The sequence below is a fragment of the Callionymus lyra genome, chromosome 10, assembly GCF_982586985.1.
Source record: "Callionymus lyra chromosome 10, fCalLyr1.hap1.1, whole genome shotgun sequence".
Lineage (NCBI taxonomy): Eukaryota > Metazoa > Chordata > Actinopteri > Syngnathiformes > Callionymidae > Callionymus > Callionymus lyra.
The window spans coordinates 6,135,812-6,155,000 of record NC_141827.1 but is presented as its reverse complement, the minus strand read 5'-3'; the positions used below and the strand labels follow the sequence as shown (position 1 = coordinate 6,155,000).

At 38.1% G+C, this 19,189-nt stretch overlaps 1 protein-coding gene across 2 annotated transcripts in view; it reads right to left on the bottom strand.

Moving 5' to 3' along the window:
- Nucleotides 1–19,189, bottom strand: part of igsf21a (immunoglobin superfamily, member 21a) — a 291,710-nt gene that overhangs the window by 150,043 nt on the left and 122,478 nt on the right. For both annotated transcript variants that reach the window (XM_087800827.1, XM_087800828.1), the window contains exon 3: nt 10,682–10,803. In XM_087800827.1, the coding sequence (XP_087656953.1) occupies nt 10,682–10,803 (122 nt within the window). The remainder of the gene's footprint in view (nt 1–10,681; nt 10,804–19,189) is intronic.

The window sequence follows — 19,189 nt, the reverse complement described above, 5'->3', positions numbered from 1 at the left end:
TAAAATTGTTATTTATACCTTTTCATGGTTTGTCTGCTGACTTCTATCCCCGGTGCTGCAGTAATACTCTTTGAAACTTTTTTCTTGTAAGTATTTGATTTTTCAAGTACTTGCTTTCAGTTCAAGTGTGTATCTGTAAAAACATTTTTTGCCAAACCTACACTTAACTAAAATGTCCTTGAGTGGGATTAATAAAGGAAAAATATAAAATATAAAGGCACAAAAGTCTGAAAACACTTGTTGGATAAAAAACCTTTATAAACTTGATCTAAAAAATCTATCAAGTCTTCATCTTATATTAAAAGAATGTAAAAGAAAACAGAGATAATAACCAACAGGAAAAGTACTGCCTTGATGGTCAACAATTAAAGATTAAAATTGAATATTTAATTGTATTTCTAAAAAAAAGTTATTGCTACCAGTACAAGTCATGTGTATCTGTTAAAAAAAATGCTATGAAACTCTAAACTAACACTTTATTGTTTGTGTTTGTTCAGGAAAAAGTTTATGTTTACGGTCAAAACACACTTTTTTAATTAAAAAATATTTGAAAGCTTGATTTTAACATATTTTTAAGGCTTTATCATCTTCTAATATTAAAAGTGGGAAATAATAACAAACAAGAAAACATACATAACTGCCTTCATGGCCATTAATTCAAGATTCAAATTGAACAATTCATGGTGTTTTTGACTTGTATTTCTAAAAGAACAAGTACTTGCTCCCAGTACAACTCATGTAAACTTCTCACTAAACTTGCTTTTTATTGTTTGTCTATGTTTAGTAAAACAAAATAAAAAAAATACGAATAACAAAAAATAAAACAAACATAACTGCCTTCAGGGCCAAAAATGTAAGATTAAAATTGAATAATTAATGGTGTTTTTGATTTGTATTTGTAAAAGAAAAAGTACTTGCTATCAGTACAACTCATGTTTATCTGATGATCATCCAAAATTACTTTTTATTGCTTGTCTATGTTCAGTCAAAATAAAAAAAAAAAGGTTGTGTTTAGAGCTTCAAGGTCAAAACACACTTTTGATTAAAAGCATCTAAAAGCTTGATATAAAAATCTATCAAGGCTTCATCATCTAATATCTAAATACTCCACAAATCTGAAAGAACAAAAAATAAAAGTAAAACCAGAAAGAAAAGCTTAAAACATGAATAATGAATGGTGTGTTTGACCTTCAAAACTCCTTTTTGATTTCATTTTTAAATCAAAAATCATTTAAAAGCTTGATATAATGATCTCTCACAGCTTTATCATCTAATGTTTAAAAACTATAAAAATCGGAAGGAATAACAAAAAAAGAACTATATGGCCAAACATGAATAATTAATGGTGTGTTTGACCTTCAAAACTCCTTTTTGATTTCATTTTTTAATCAAAATCATTTAAAAGCTTGATATAATGATCTATCACGGCTTTATCATCTAATGTTTAAAAACTATAAAAATCGGAAGGAATAACAAAAAAAGAACTATATGGCCAAACATGAATAATTAATGGTGTGTTTGACCTTCAAAACTCCTTTTTGATTTCATTTTTTAATCAAAATCATTTAAAAGCTTGATATAATGATCTATCACGGCTTTATCATCTAACATTTAAAAACGATGAAAATCGGAGGGAATAACAAAAAAAGAACTATATGGCCAAACATGAATAATTAATGGTGCGTTTGACCTTCAAAACTCCTTTTTGATTTCATTTTAAAATCAAAAATCATTTAAAAGCTTGATATAATGATCTATCAAGGCTTTATCATCTAATGTTTAAAAACTATAAAAATCGGAAGGAATAACAAGAAAAGAACTATATGGCCAAACATGAATAATTAATGGTGTGTTTGACCTTCAAAACTCCTTTTTGATTTCATTTTTAAATCAAAATCATTTAAAAGCTTGATATAATGATCTATCAAGGCTTTATCATCTAATGTTTAAAAACTATAAAAATCAGAAGGAATAACAAGAAAAGAACTATATGGCCAAACATGAATAACTAATGGTGCGTTTGACCTTCAAAACTCCTTTTTGATTTCATTTTTAAATCAAAATCATTTAAAAGCTTGATATAATGATCTATCAAGGCTTTATCATCTAATGTTTAAAAACTATAAAAATCAGAAAAATAACAAAAAAAGAACTATATGGCCAAACATGAATAATGAATGGTGCATTTGACCTTCAAAACTCCTTTTTGATTTCATTTTTAAATCAAAATCATTTAAAAGCTTGATATAATGATCTATCAAGGCTTTATCATCTAACGTTTAAAAACTATAAAAATCAGAAGGAATAACAAGAAAAGAACTATATGGCCAAACATGAATAATTAATGGTGTGTTTGACCTTCAAAACTCCTTTTTGATTTCATTTTTAAATCAAAATCATTTAAAAGCTTGATATAATGATCTATCAAGGCTTTATCATCTAATGTTTAAAAACTATAAAAATCGGAAGGAATAACAAGAAAAGAACTATATGGCCAAACATGAATAATTAATGGAGCGTTTGACCTTCAAAACTCCTTTTTGAGTTCATTTTTAAATCAAAATCATTTAAAAGCTTGATATAATGATCTATCAAGGCTTTATCATCTAACGTTTAAAAACGATGAAAATCGGAAGGAATAACAAATCAGAAGGAATAACAAAAAAAGAACTATATGGCCAAACATGAATAATGAATGGAGCGTTTGACCTTCAAAACTCCTTTTTGATTTAATTTTTTATGACTCATGGCTAAATAAGTGAAGGCATATGAAAATACATTACATTATTTGAAATTGCACACAAATGTATTGTCTCGAATCCTCTTGTGCTTTCCTGGGGCGGAGTGGACCGATGGAAATGAAAATAAAAACAGTGTTTTCTGGCCTGAACCACAAATCGCATGAATGTTTTATTGTTTTATGACAAAACTATGCAAGAGAAGATGTTAAAGATGCGTTTCCCGGCCACTCAAGTGTCTCCGACGGACGACTCAGGAGCGTCACCAGGTTAGAGAAGATGTTCATCGATACAGACAATGGAGCCAGAACCCGGGCTTCTGTCGACACGATTCCTCGGGTGGTGTCTGGTCCCTCCTCACTCAGGTTAAAAATCAAATCCGTGTCAGCTTTAGAAACATTTCCCCGAGCGCTCGTCTCGTCCAAAGCACCGTCTTCCCGCGGATTACTTGGTCATAACTTCATTCTCGGAAACTCCCGGAAGGTTTTGACTCGGATGAAAATAATCTTTTCTCGGGCCGCGGCGCCTGTTTGAAGGATCGAGTGAGGGGGGGGGGGGGGGGGGGGGGGAAAGTCCTGGGTTTTGTGTCAATAATTAAAAGAGTGTTGATCTACAGTAACTCATCCTCGATGTTCAAGAAGGTTGTCCGTCACAGGAAGTGATCGTTGCTCCTCCGCGATCACAGACTCTTGCTTTTTTCAAGAAGTGAATCATTTATGAAGCGTTTTTTTAAAACATAAAGCGTCGTCTTGTTTGAAGCTTCATGGACTTGTGTGGTATAAAAAAAATGTGTTCTTTGGATCAAAGCTATTTTGAATCTTCTTATCCAAGAAATATATTTTAAATCTCCACAAAAAAAGAACCTCAACAGAAAAAATCATTTTATAATTTAAATCATTTTTTAACAATAATAATGGTGAAAACATGTCTAACACCTCGACTTTTAAACTAAGAAAGACGAGAAATCCTTATTAATAATAATATAAATGATCCATAGTTTCCAAAAAATAACTTTAACCCTTGTTTAATCACAGGGTCAAGGTGACCCGGAGGCCCTAAAACAAATACGTTTGTGGTATCCCTTGTGTGACCTCTGGGTCAAGGTGAATGACCTTCCTGGCTTCCATAAATACATATGCAGTTGTAGAGGTCGTTCATCTTGACCCAGAAGCAACACAAGGGATAAAACAATTATATTTGTTTCCAGGCCTTCTGGTCACCATGACCCAGAGATAACACAAGGCAGACAGTTTGCAAATGATGGTTTTGATAATGTAGTCGTAGAGCAGAGAGCTCTAGAGGGCAGGACAGAAAAGATGATGCTTCGTATATCAACCTATTACTACACTTTCAGCAAAATAACTACTAATAATTGTTCATTATAAGAAAAAGATGATTCTATTTTCTTGATGCTCTTACCCAAACTTTCAGTTCTGCTCTCTTATTAAGTAAACTTGGAATATATATATATATATATACAGTATATATATATATATATATATATATATCAAGGTGACCCGAAGGCCCGAAAACAATATAAATATAAATTATTTTCTGTATAGCGGTTAAAATGCACAAAAACACTTTTGAATTTATTTTTTTTTTAGAGAAAGAAAAAAGAAAAACTGTGCTTGTGGTAAATCCTTGTATCCTATTAGGTCTGTGGGTTAATTCCTTTGATCTATGCACTTTAATTTGCACTTTGTTCTCCCTTTGCACTTTGCATTTGCACTTTGTTCTTGTTCTTGCTTTTATGAAACTTGCTGTACCTTCTTTTGTCTGCCGTGAACTCCAGAGGGATTAATAACGTCTATTTAATCTAATCTAATCTAAATCAACATTTAAAATAGATATGTTTCTTCAAAGGAATCAAGCTTGAAAGATCTTCCTGGAAAACAATTCTAGATCTTGTTAGTGAAGTAAATGTTCGACAATATAACGTTGAATTTGTTGGTCAGTAGAGAACGACATTAACAAGAGTCTATTTTACACAAATCTATAGAGTTAAGAGTTAAATTAATCCACCGTTTAATATTTGAACATTTCCTGATTTCATATTTATCTCCTTAATTGTTTCAGACGCTACATTAATCACGTCGGCCTTTTTACTTTGTTTGGCAATTATGGAGCTTCATTAATCCGAGCGGAAGAAGATAAATCGGTTCTGACACGAACAAAGAGGTGGATGTTGAGGAGGAGCGTCGGAATAAAGACGTGCGTCACGATTGCAAATGAATAACTGTTTTTTTTTGTTTTTTTCAGCCACACAACGAAAGAAAGAGAAGAAGAAAAGAAACAGGGATCGATAGTGAAAAAGGGGTCCCGTCGGAGAGGCGGCTAAAAAAAAAAACATCGGACTGTAAAGGAAGATCGATGATCCCCGGAGAGTCGCACCTGATCTGTAACGTAGGCCTTTTTTTTCTCCCCCGAGGCTCGCTCTGCCCGTGAAAAACCGCCGTCGTGACAGAGAAAAAAAAAGCGTCCGATCGCTCGCTCACTCACTCCAGGCATCAAATTAACTCGCACATCGTAAGACGTTCCCTCTGGCCTCGAGCTTCACGGGTGAACGGGTCAAGATGGACCCTCGGAAAAGTCAGCGGCGAAAAGGGAAGGGAGAAGACGATGGATGGACGAGAGGCCGGGACACAAAGTGAGACGCAATCATCCGTGCGTCCTGGAGGAAGCCGAACGAAACAGGAATGATGAGGAGAACCCCGGGATTTACATCACGCCGAGGGAGGAGTAATTGTTTTTGTGGCTGTGAACCCACAAAGCTCGACTTCTCTTCCTTTGATAGATCTTCTCCCCGCCGCAGATACAGAGGAGGCTGGAACCACCGTTGAGACCGGAACACAAAAGACTCTCTTCGACTTCAGAACGTCGGCCCGAGTGCATCCAAGAAACGTTTTTTTGTTTTTTTTGTTTTTTTGCAGTTTAACGGCCGCTCGAGAAATCCCTTGATCAGGCATGTTTGTGGTCCTTGACCAGATTTGATTCAGCCCAAGATGGTCATTAGAAATTGTTTTATCTTATCTTTAAATTTACCCCACGGATCAAATGAGTTCCTAGGTGTGATCCATCCATCCATCCATCCCTCCCTCCCTCCCTTGCTCCCTCCCTCCCATCCATCCATCCATCCATCCATCCATCCATCCATCCATCCATCCATCCATCCATCCATCCATCCATCCATCCATCCATCCATCCATCCATCCATCCATCCATCCATCCATCCATCCATCCATCCATCCATCCATCCATCCATCCATCCATCCATCCATCCATCCATCCATCCATCCATCCATCCATCCATCCATCCATCCATCCATCCACCCACCCACCCATCCATCCATCCATCCATCCATCCATCCATCCATCCATCCATCCATCCATCCATCCATCCCTCCCTCCCTCCCTCCCTCCCTCCCTCCCTCGCTCCCTCCCTCCCTCCCATCCATCCATCCATCCATCCATCCATCCATCCATCCATCCATCCATCCATCCATCCATCCATCCATCCATCCATCCATCCATCCATCCATCCATCCATCCATCCATCCATCCATCCATCCTTCCTTCCTTCCTTCCTTCCTTCCTTCCTTCCTTCCTTCCTTCCTTCCTTCCTTCCTTCCTTCCTTCCTTCCTTCCTTCCTTCCTTCCTTCCTTCCTTCCTTCCTTCCTTCCTTCCTTCCTTCCTTCCTTCCATCCATCCATCCATCCATCCATCCATCCATCCATTTCTAAACTTGAGTATATCGTCATGTTTTAACTGCCAGGAACACACAAGCAGGTGAAGACGACCAGGAAATCCACTTATGTTTCTGTTCGTCAAGAAAACCTGTAAAATGAAAGGTAGATACAGAAAAACGACTGAGGTTAAAGAGTAGAAACTCTTCCTGCTGCTTGTTAACACGTTCATCGTATAATGGATCATGCGCCGCTGACTTTCTCCATCACTTCTGTCCATCTGCTCTTCATTCTGTTACAATTTTCTCTGCGTTTTCTCCTCTTTTTCTCCCCCTTCTCTCGTGTGCAGCGAGGCTGCTCATCTGAGGATGATTTATCTGGACAATCCTACTATCCCTTTGGGAGAGTGGGCGAATCATCACAATGGATCGTCGTACACACGTACATGCACACAGACATGTAAACATGATGCGCACAGCAAATCAGAAACACTCCCACGTCCACACATCCACGCACGGACTACAGGAAGGTCTCAGAGAAGAAAGGAAGATGTACATCATCGCACACGAGCCACCTGCAATAACGGTTTTCCCAACCAGCATCTCTCGGGTCAACTGAGACCTGGTAAACATCATCTGCTGGTCCTGCTACGTGAAGTTCTTAATGTTTTCTCTGCGATGTGTTCAAATAAAGCACCGACTCAACAGGTAGTTGTATATAGAAGAACTGCTTCATGAAGCTTCATCAGCCCATTACTACAGAAAAAAAAAGATTCCCCTTCAACATCTGTATCTATGAAGAGAACCTAAGTCAGTTTGGTTCTCTCATGGTTCTACTTGGACTCAAAATGGCTGCCATGAACTGATCTGTTTTTTGTACTTATTTGTCTGCAAAACTCCAAAAATTTGGAAAACCATGGTGTACTAACTACTCCCTTATTATTAAACAATTACATAAATATCCCCATTTTCTTCGTCTCATTCCAAGGAAGGTAAAAAGCTTTTTAATGCGTTTTTCTCCTTCTATTAACAGCTTCTACGTCATTTTTCGGGATCTGTCGCATAGTGATGGTCTGATGAAGCTTCATGAATCAGTGTCATTATTTTCAGAGTCCACCAGATGGCGGTCTTTGCAACAGTTTCCCTTGTTTTGAACGACTGTTCTAATGAAAGATCATTTTTAAACGGATGGCGCCACCTACTGACCTCTGAACTACATGACACTGCTTCATGAAGCTTCATCAACACATCACTACTTTTAATTCCATACAAGCATGACATTATTATTATTATTAGCTTCTATGCATGCATTTGTGATTTCATTTGACTTTCCCATGGCTCAAAATTTGAATTTGTTCACACTGCAGAAGAGAGCTTCCCCACTACCTCACACCATGTTCCCTCCTGTGGTCAAAAATGATGAAAAATCTAGCTAGTTTCCTTTTTAAAACAAAAAAAAAAGTGTTTTTTTTCCACCTCTTGTTAACTTTAAGCAAGCGATGGGCACCAGATTACAGAGAAGAGAGTGACAATTGGTAGGCTCCGAAATACAAAGATTCATGAATCTTCATCAGCACAACTTGTAGCGCCTCACTCAAAGGATTATGACAAATGTATGCATGATCTCACTGATCAGACCTAGAATCCAGAGGACAAATTGAAGCGATGGCCAAAATGCAACACATAGTGATGCTTTGACGAAGCTTCATGAAGCAGTGTCCCTTTCCCCACTAGATGTCACTCTCTGCTCTGTAGTTTATTGCGTTGAACACCTATTGTATTTTTTAAAACTTAAATGTTTTTTTTGTGCAGTTTACCACCTGCGATCTAAAACATATGACACTGTTTCATGAAGCTTCATCAGGACATCGCTACAAATAAGACATTATTTGCTTCCAACATGTATTCATAAAACCATATATGAAAGGGTGTTTTTTCCATCCTGTTTGTGTCCTTGTTACCAGTGTAGTGCTGATGAAGCTTCATGAAACAGTGTCATGTTTTAGCACACAGTAGGTGATGCTCTGCTTTAAAAATATGTAAGGTTTTAATACAATATCTGGTCAAAGAACTAGATACCAGAGCAGTAAAGACATCTATTGGGCTCAGAAAGAAAAGGGGAACCTGCTTCATGAAGCTTCATCAGCCCATGACTAATAAATAGGTCAGAACTTCCAGGGAGAGAATGGAAACATCTCCCTGGAATGGTCACTTTGACTTGAGCCCCACTGACCTGCAGAGGAAAGGTTGATCTGTCCGACACAATCTCTGCTCCGCTCAATGAGAATATCAGGAAAACTGAACATGAATCAATGACGGATGCTCGAAGGGAAAGTTCATTTCATCGTAACGCTTCTCTTTAGCGTCTGTCTATAAATATCACGGCACAGTTCATTTTAAAGCAAAAATAACAAAACAGGGAAAACAGGACAATAAACCATGCTTGTTATTTGATATTATTACTATTTATGAGCCTAAAAAACACATTTCAAGGCTTTTTCCAAGAACAAAAGACCTAGTTTTCCTTTTCAATCAACAACATTATGCACGATGAAATCCTTTTTTCTTTTTTTTCCATGTGTTTAGCGAGATTATGTCAGTACTTCTCTCCTCTGCAGGAAACTAATTGAAGTGCCACTCTGCTATATTACTAGCTGTGGTTCTGTTTAGTATGCGTTAATGTAAATGCATGCTTTGGTTATTGTTTAATCAATCGCAAACAAATTATCCACCCGTCAACTTTCCTAGAATCGTTGTTTTGTTCATTATATAATCAGTTATACAAACATTTATTTTGGCTTGAGTTTGTGTTTATTTTAAAGGTCAAATAATATCAAACTCCAACTCTCCTGAATTACAAGTCTTCCTCTCCAAGATGCAGTAAGTCCCTCATCATGACCATGTTATGAACTAATTACCTTATACATTTTCTCCGAAATCTGGGCGAACAAGAGGTTACAAGAGCGGAGTTCATTATGACATAATAATTGCTTCACTCCTCCTCCAGCCAGCTGTAATCCGACCCTGCTTTGTTTATACAACGAGTCCCTTGGAGGTGAAGACTTACAGGATGGATGACGTGCTTGACCAATCACAGCAGAGTGGGCGTGGTTATTGTCAACAAGATTTAACCTCTTTAATCTAAAGTGTTTTCAGTGGGCGGGGCTTATGATCATTTTCTAGTGTCAATATTTCAATGAAAATAGAGTTTTGTACAAACAAACACACATTGATGATACAATAGAGTCCGACTATTATTTAAGAGACACTTAAATAAAGACATTAGTTGGACCTTAAAGATATTTTCGCTACATTGAAGCAATGCAATTAAAATCTTGAGTGACACATCCAGATGTTTGCTCAACCTTTAACACTAAAGTCTTTATCCTCCACCTGCCATCACGAGGCTCCTCGAGCCTTTGTATTTGGTTTGGCCTGTAGTAAAACATTGTAATGAGTTGTTTCATTTTCTGAGAAATCCTGCACGAAAACACTGTCTTTCAGTTTCTCTACTTTGGCATTGGTTTCCTGAAGTGGTTCATTTATCCTCTTGTTTCACTTGTTGATCTGATACACAACTGTGCAGTATAAGCACTTAAGTGTAAAGACAATGCAACACATTCGATGGAAGTTAGGCTGTTGGTTTAGTTGCAAAAAAATGTTTATTAAGTGGTGAAAAAAAAACACTTTGAAATCCCTTTACATACAATAACTTTGAAAGAATGAATGTGAATGACAAACAAATCAAGTGGTTTCTAAAAAATGTATAGTGAGTTAAGAATCATGTGTCTTTTTCACTTATTACTACATATTCAAAAAACCCACGTTGAAGTTTAATAACTGCCACATTACTTAATTTCTTGTGTAGCACTTATTCCCTTATGAGGGTCTTTGGGGGGCTGGAGCCTATCCCAGATTCAACAGGCGAGAGACGAGGGACACCCTGAAAAGGACGCCAGTCTGTTAAAGACGTACATTCACACACACACACACATACCTCTAGACAATTTCCCCAAGTTTCCAATCAACATATGTACGTTTTTGAAATTTGGGAGGAAACTAGAGTGTCCGGAGTAAACCAAGTGAGAATATACAACTCCACACAGAAAGTTGTTACACCTCAACTGAACCAGCAACCTTCTTGTTTTAAGCCAGTTGCACCAATCACTGCCACAAATCTTGTTTAAGAAACAATTAAAAACAACAACACATAAAAAACAAAATAAATCCAGGCCACCTGTGGAAGTCAAGACTCACCTGACAGTGGATTGGTACACGAGGTCCTCCCGTCTGCGATAATCCTCCATGTGAGAGTAATTGGTGTTGAACATAGCATCGTAGGTAAAGATTTTTTGCTTGATTGTCCCTCCATCTGTGACCTGAGGAACAAGGGGGGGAAAAAAAAAGAGAAAAGATAATGAGTTGGAGAAGTGACTGATGGATGGAGACACAAGGTTTGCCCCTTCATCTTCTCCCAATCCAGCCACTGTTGTCTGGCGAGCCTGGAAGTAGATAATACTCCCGGCGGCAATTACATGATTGATTTCTTTCGCCACTATGATAAGCTTGTGCTGAAAACCTGCTGACTCCGTACCGTCAGCCAGACAGTCACTTTGGCAGCCTTAGGAGCGCACACATGGTTAAGTCTCAATGAAGACTGACACGGCACGGTGTTCTGTACCATGTCAGGCATTCTGCTGGAGGCAGAAGTAATGACTCGTGACCAGATACTGCAGGGCGGGGAGGGATGCCAAGAACAATGGTCTCATCTATCTGTGGGCTCAGTTTGAAGACGAAGTACCTGTTTTCTGTTCTAATATTCACAGGGACGTCATTTAGCATTTGCATGACTTCTTCTCCAGCGAGCCTCTGGCAGCGTAAAAGAAAGAGGTCGACAGGATTTTAATGGAACAACTTAATGCTGCTTTGAAGAAGAAAATCGTGGCCCAGTAAACCTTTCCATGAGGTGACGGTTCTGATCCGACACAATCCTCTCAGAGGTAAACAAGCGTTCTACATTTTTGCTCATATACTGTATTTGGTCCCACATGGGGTGACGACGCTAAGCGGGGTTTATTTGAGTAAACAGTGGTTTCCCATGGAATGTAAAATAACTCAAATAACCTCTCGCCTCAAGAGAAACGCTCGCTCGCCTCAGGCAGTGTTTTCTAGGTGGTGCTACAAAGGGAGCTGTCAGAGCTGCAACTATCAAAGGCGTAAGTGGGTAAATAAATCGTCTTTGACGTTTGTTATCCAGTATCCTATTTGGCATGAAAATTTGCTTTTGACTTTTGACAAAAGAAATTCCAGATGAAAGGAAGAAGATTATTCTTTTTCCAATAATATAGTAAAACCTGCGTGTTAATTTGTTTTTACTGATGATTCCACAGACTGTATAAACTATGAACGTAGTATCTGTGATGTGACCCGTCCGGTACTGAAGTACGGTTTTAAAGCCAATCTTTGGTTGCGGCCATCTTGGAACTGCAGTTTTCCTGTTTAGCTTGATTCCATCCAAGATGCAGAGTTTGGGGGAAACTGAATAAGGTGCAATTGAGGAAAGCTGATAGTTTGGGAAATTTTCAATAGCCATACAGTGTGTGTCTATTGTTGTGTGACTTCCTGTTTTTCTGCAGCAAGTCTCAACGGATGTTACCCAATGTGACATTCTTTAGTGTATAATATACAGTTATTTTCAAAGGAAGTATCTGAATATGAATAGAGCTTGGTATCATTGCTAGTTTCCAAAATTAATTTAATTTGGATTCATAAGGTTCTGAATCGATTCATTTTAGTTTAATTCAGAATCTGCCTTTAATATAATGAAAATGGCTTAATAACTGTGTTACAATCTACTTTCATTTTTCAGTTCCACCTCACGCATGCTCTGCCCTCTACAGAATCAGAATCCTTTATTTGTCCCGCGAGGGGAAATTCGGTTCAACAACAGCCAGAGCAATGTACCAAGAAAATAAAACACCCAGAAATAAAAAATAATAAAAAGAAAAAGAAATAAAATCTAGGCTGTATCTTTGGCAGGTATATTCTTAGAGTTATAGATGTAACGTTATGTTTTTGTTTTATGTGCAAACGAAGTCTCAAAGTGTAGCATATGTTTTGTAATAATAAAATATTAACAATAGCATTAAACTCGGGTCAAGTCCTGTGACTTTGTTCTCACTTGGTGAGCTTCTTGTTTAGAAAATTTAAGATGAAGTCCACGTGTCACAGGTTATAGTGACTCTCTCTGCTGACAGTATTTTCATCAAAACATCACGTTTTACACGTTCATTCATCCTGGGAATAACCGTTTTAGTCCGATGTTCCCGTCGAATCATGAAATTGTTTAGTTCGATGTTTTAAGGCCCTCGCTGCACGATATCCAGAACAAGTGCAATATTAACATTGGTGGTCTGTAAAGAACCAGCTTGAAAATGTGTTCATTTAATATATATTTTGTCCCAGACAGCTTTTTGTTGGACGCTAACGTTGCTCATGCTCATAAGATCCATATTTTTTGCTTAAAATTTTAATGTAATCAATTCATAATCATTTCAGACGACTAAATATAAATACCAAACATACTTATTCAAATTCCCCACATAGACGAGGCCCATTAGGAAACCATCATTTTCCATTTTGTCTTGGCTATGGAGTGTATTTTTGTTGTGTATTGGGGTTCTTTTGAGACTTTGAGATTTGGCCGTGAAATGTCTGACTAACTCTGCCAACGGCCTGAGAAGATGGCCATCTGCTCGTTTCTAATATCGGCGCCGTCAAAACTTATTGATGCGGTTGAGATCTTAAGCCGCACCGTTTGGAGATTCAAACAAAACAAACGTCTGTGACTAAAAGCAAAAACTCTGCTTGAAAATCTTTCGCGACAGCCACTCGACTTGCGGCATCGGCGTGGCAACAAAAAGCCTTTTAGAAACGGTGTCACAGAGAGCCAAGAGACGACTGGGCTGTAGAGCACTTCATGTAAAAACACTAGAGCCAAGTAAGTAGAGCTTTCTCTACAGTTTTGACGTGGGATTGTTTTGGAAAAATCGACTTGAAACCGCAAGCTACTTAAGGTCACTGAGTAATGCCAAGATCTACTACCAGTTAGCCGTACTTTGATATATTATTCTCAATGATTTATGATATTTATCTTATTAAATAATCAGGTTGACATTTCTTCAAGTAGGTCAGAAACGTAACCTGTAGGAATAATTTATTTGGCCTTTTTAAAGCGGTTCTTGCTTTGTTGCCACCTGAATTAAACTAACAATTAAAGAAATAATCACATTGTCACATTTGAAATAGATTGGGCTGAAAAAAAATCCATCAATTTTAACTGACCCATCAAAGTTCTTGGATTGGAGTTTGTTAAACCCGATCCTCTCTCTCCTCTTGTCAATTTTCTCACAATCCAAGTATCAATAATCAAAATATTTGTTGTCCAGGGTCATTATAATGACATCAGGATTTTTTTATTCAATGTGAATCAACTATTAGAAAGAAAGAGGGTTGGAATTTTAAATTAAAAATGTTTCTACATGTATCTGTTATGTTGGCTTTAATTTAGTATCTATTTGAAGTGGATCTACAAGAATGAGTACTTTCTGTCCGATAACTACTGGAAGTGCTTTGCTGAGATGGGATTAGTAGGCTTTTTGAATGATGAGAGAATCATCTAGTGTTTGTATAAAACAACGACATGTAACCAGTTACATAACTGTTACAACCCTCGACTACATCTGTAGAAATATTCTAAACTTTGTCACCCCCCACGTTTAAAAATAAATGTATTCCAGAAAATAAAAATTATAATTAGACTCCCAGTTGTTTTAATAATGCATTCAATCCTTTGAGAGGGAAAATTGTGTCTTCAAAACTGGAGGCAGAAGTGCAGTCCTGTAGAGGAAAGATTTGGTCGTGAGAGGAAAAGAAGATAAGATATGTGAAGGACGACTTAGATGGCATCTTGAACAAGAGCTCTCCGAGTGCAAAAGTAATGCATCTTGGAACTTATCATTTCTCCTCTATAAATTAGGTTAAAGGGGCCTCTCGGATGAATTTCTTTTCAAAACAATTTTCGTATATCTATGAAACAGTCACGATGACGGCGGGGAATATGGCCGTGGAACCAGAAACGGCCCCTTCTGGAGCAATCGTATTGATTTACGTTGTACATGTGGGATAACCTCAAGTCTTTAACTACGACCATAAGCCGATTCCAATCCTTGACCTTTCCGCCACCCTTGTTAATGACCGAGACACGTATTAAAATAATCATGTTGGATTGATTTTGCTGCAGTAACTTAGGAAATAAATGGCCCCTTCTCACAATAAGCACGTGGAACATCTTTAGTTTTTTCTTTTTTGCCAGGACCACCTGACAAATTTTCGCTCTTCATTTGATGTAGTCATCCAAGCAAGTGAAGTTAATATTACACTACAAAGGTGCTTCAGTAACAGAATTTTACAGAATTATGATGGGAATTGTATCAAATAAACTGAATTAAAGAGGTGATACACACAGATATATATATATATGTATATATATCATCATAAAAACAACTAATTACCAAGTAAACAACAGACATTATTACTTACGTTTGGAGACTATTACTTTCAATCACCAAACATTTTCCTGCATGCCAGACGCATTTGATAAGCCCTCAAAACTAGCATTTTGCTACATTTTAAGATTGCTTTAAACTAAGATTTATTTTAGTTTTTTTTTTGGTTTGTTTTTTCTATCCGGCGAATTGTGACGGTGAGAAAAAATGATCATGTCGCTTCCCTTTCCTAGAGACGAAGCTAATAGCTTTTATCAGCCACTCATCATTTGGGTAAGTATGTGGCTTAAAGCAGCACTCATGGCTACATAGGAAAAACATTTTTTATTATTATTATAAACTCAATTTGACAATAATGACAAATGTTTCTGGTCTCCCGTAGGTTTGGTTAGCGCTTAGCACATACACCCAATGGTAGTCGTTCTATATTATCACCATTATCATGGTGTTATTTACAGTGAGACTGACTTTAAATGACTAACAGCTACATTTGATTATACAACTTGCCAAAGCGACCATTATTGTGGCGCCACGCTAAGAACTGTCATTACGTCTGGAACTGATGAGATCTCCTGCGCTGGCAGGCCATCTCTGTTTCAACAGTTTCCTTATCTATCCCTACTTAATGATACCAAACCTTAATTAACTGACCCGTAATCCCCTGTGAGATCAATTTAAAAGATTCAGCACATCATAAGCCGCCCCCCGTCGATGCCACGCGGAGATCTGTCTCTGCCAAAAATGATTGAGTCGCAAAATAAAAAATGGATGGTGCTTTAAGAAGAGATGTTCCCTAATGGCTTAAAAAAAAGGGGGCGGTTCACAGAGGCAAAGCTTTGCTGTTGAATTAGGGCCATTTGAATCATGCACGTCCATCAGGGGAAAACCTGTGGATGGAGATGTGTTAATATGCAGGGAAGGATTCTAAGACATTTATCAGGTGTTATCGTTCATCAAGCTCAGCTAACTCCCGTCAGCCAGTCGTGATAAGCTTGTCATTCAATGTCTTTTTACCCGAGTCGATATTCAAAGTATATACTTATCTCACGGTTCTGATGTCAAACAAATGACATCTTCCCAACTTCTGGCATTAACTTCTCATTCGTTAAGTTTGTTTTCAAATAAGCGTGTGAATAATACACCAAAGAAAATAGTCAAAATTGTCATTTTGCTTGAAAAAAAAGAAGTTTTGTAAAAAAAACTCTATTGGAGGCTTTTACGACTACAGCCGACACTTGACCTCGCAGCTGTCACACCAAGCTATCGGCCCCCGAAGGTGCCTGTGACCCAAATGACAAATGTGGAAGAGGCTCGGAGCCAGTTTCTAGACGGGGATGTAAGATAATCTGAATCAGGGGCAAAAATGTCCCCGTAATGCTCTCGATTTCCCTGCACAAAAGAATAGGGCTTGTGAGTGTTGGGTGGGCTTTAAGGGTGGTGAGGACCTAATCAACTTTAATGCTTTGGTCGGCAGCAATCATGGATCAGATGATGATGATGATGATGATGATGGTACAAGGAACAGATGATTACATTTTTCCGGCGAGCTATTCTCTGTGCTTTCAATATTTTTTTCAGTGTGGCTTATTTAGACCTGAAAGGTGTTTGAGGACCAGCTGAGACAGAGGTGTTGCTGTGGTTTCAACACCGAGGCTTGAGTTTGAACACAGGGGGTAAGAGTTACTTTTTCCAGCACAATGTTTGATGAATTCTTTTTTTTTTCTTCTTCTTTTAGTAGGTGATGTAAAATGAGCTCCTTTGCGAAGGTATGCCACATATGTGTCAATATACTGCAAGTCAAATATAGTCGGTGAAGGTTGATGACATTTAAATTCAGAAATCTAAGGTTTTCCTGAGACTAGGGTTAGGTATCGAGCTTCGGGTTCTTTAGTGGCACCGACCTAATGCTTTGGCAGTACGGAGTATCGAAAAATACTTTGTTATTTAAATGACAAGTTCTGGTTCTTTTGTGGCACCGACCTAATGCTTTGGCAGTACGGAGTATCGAAAAATACTTTGTTATTTAAACAAGTTCTGGTACCTGCACATAATCAGAACTTTATAATGTGTGGAAAGACGATTTGATAAGTGAAAAAGGCAGAGAACTTTAGATAAATTTGTCATGTGTTAGCAAGTGTTCTTTTGCACTGGATATTGTTTTTGTTTGTCTGTTAGAAAAGAGCTTGTAGTGGAAATTATATAAATCTGAACAAATAACCTCAAGATTTATACTATGTGTAATGTCAGTTTCAATCTAATAAAATAACAAAATGCTAATAAAAGAACAAAGTGTAAAGGATGACAAAGTGCAAATATAAAGAACATGGATCAAAGAAAATAAACCAAAGAAAAGGATACAAAGATTAACATATCATTTAAACTGATTTTTCCCTTATGGGGGTTGTGGGGGGGCTGGAGACTTTCCTGGATTCTTCGGGCGAGAAGCGGGGGACACCCTGGACAGGATGCCAGTCTTTCGCAGGACACACAAAGACACACAATTGTTCACACACACACTCATACCTACGGAGAATTCCCCCAATTGCCCGGAGTAAACACAGGGATCTTATGAAATTGGTATCGATTCAGGAAACGGTATCGAAGTGAAGCTATCGGTATCACTACCATAATCGGAAATTAACGACCGCTACCCGGCATGACCTCGATATTCAGATGTTTCCAGACAGAAAGTCAACTTCTCCGTCATGATGCTAATGATGTGTCTTTGGCCACGGTCAGATCAGGACAGGGTCTCAGGGGTTAACCAAAAATCCTCCTCCCATTGCCCGTCTGTGGTGGAACCTATTTATAGGCTGCAGCTGCATCAGCAGCCACCGAAGGAAATTCAACTAACACACTGCAGGCTAACTGTGGACGATTCAACCTGGATCTAGCTTTGTGATTCCGAGCAGCCGACATAAAATCGTTACAGCACATCTTCCACGCCATTTTTAAGCCAGTTAGGAAGAAAGATGAAGGCAGAGGGATGAGTAAGGGTATTGGAATAGCTAATACAAAGATGTAGTGTAAACTACCAGTCAAACTAAAATAAGATTTATAAGACAGGGCGGACAGATTTAAGATCCTCACTTGACTACAGCAGCGATTCTTTATGATGCAGATTTTCCCGTCCGGAACACTCGCAAGATAAAACTCCTAATAAGAAACATTTATTTTCTCTCACCCATTAAATGACTGTAACAATCCAAGACAAAGGAGATGATCGCAGTCCTCGCCATCATCACCCATTGATTTATTCAGGCGGTAATTTCCCCTAATATCACGACAATAATTGGTGTCTTTCTGAAGAGGACTTTGTTGAACATGCAAATTGGTCTAAGTGGTTCGGAAATTCAAAGAAAGCCTTTAATCAGGTTTTCTGGATTAGATGGCTTTGGAATTGGTCACCGACAGTAAAGCGTTGTCTGGTCTCCGGTCTAGGAAAGAGAGAGAGGCGAGAGTCTGGATCCCTTACAAGAGAGGCCGCTTCCTATATCGGACAGTCCGTCCACTACTACTTAAACCAACATTAAAGAGTTTATCTGGTTGTGATTTTACTAAATACTCTTTAAAACTATCCACCTAACAGATCTGATGACCTGCTTCATCAGTTTTGGTTTCTACTTTCACCAACATGTATGTCAAATTCTGGATATAAGTTAACATACCTGGCCTGTTTTTACCTAATACCATATAAACTGAATTGTTTATCGACATATCCAAGCAAGGTCAGCCTTTTAAATCATTTATTTTTGGCTGTTGGATGTAGAGATTGTGGAACACATGAGCCTCAGCTGCCTACAACCCTGTGTCGGTGCTTTTCCACCACAAAGATCCAGCCCTACTCGACTGGACTCGACACTTCTGCGTTGCGTTTCCACAATCCTTGCTACCTACCGTGTACAGTCGTGTACTTAGAGCTGAGAACAGAACAACTTTTCAGGACCAAATACCTCACTGCTTCTTGCTGTGTTTTTTAAATAATGGCAGGATTTGTTTCATGTCTTGGAAACAAATCTATTGATTTTGCAGTGATTACTCTCGACGTCACCTCTTAAGTGCCGGCTTGGAACCAGAGCCAGGAAGGTACTCATAACAGTATCTGCTTCCAAGTACAGTGCTGGTGGAAACTCAAGTCCAGTCAAGTCGAGTAGGGTTAAGGGTTGAAAAACGGCCATGAAGGTACCATCACAGCCTC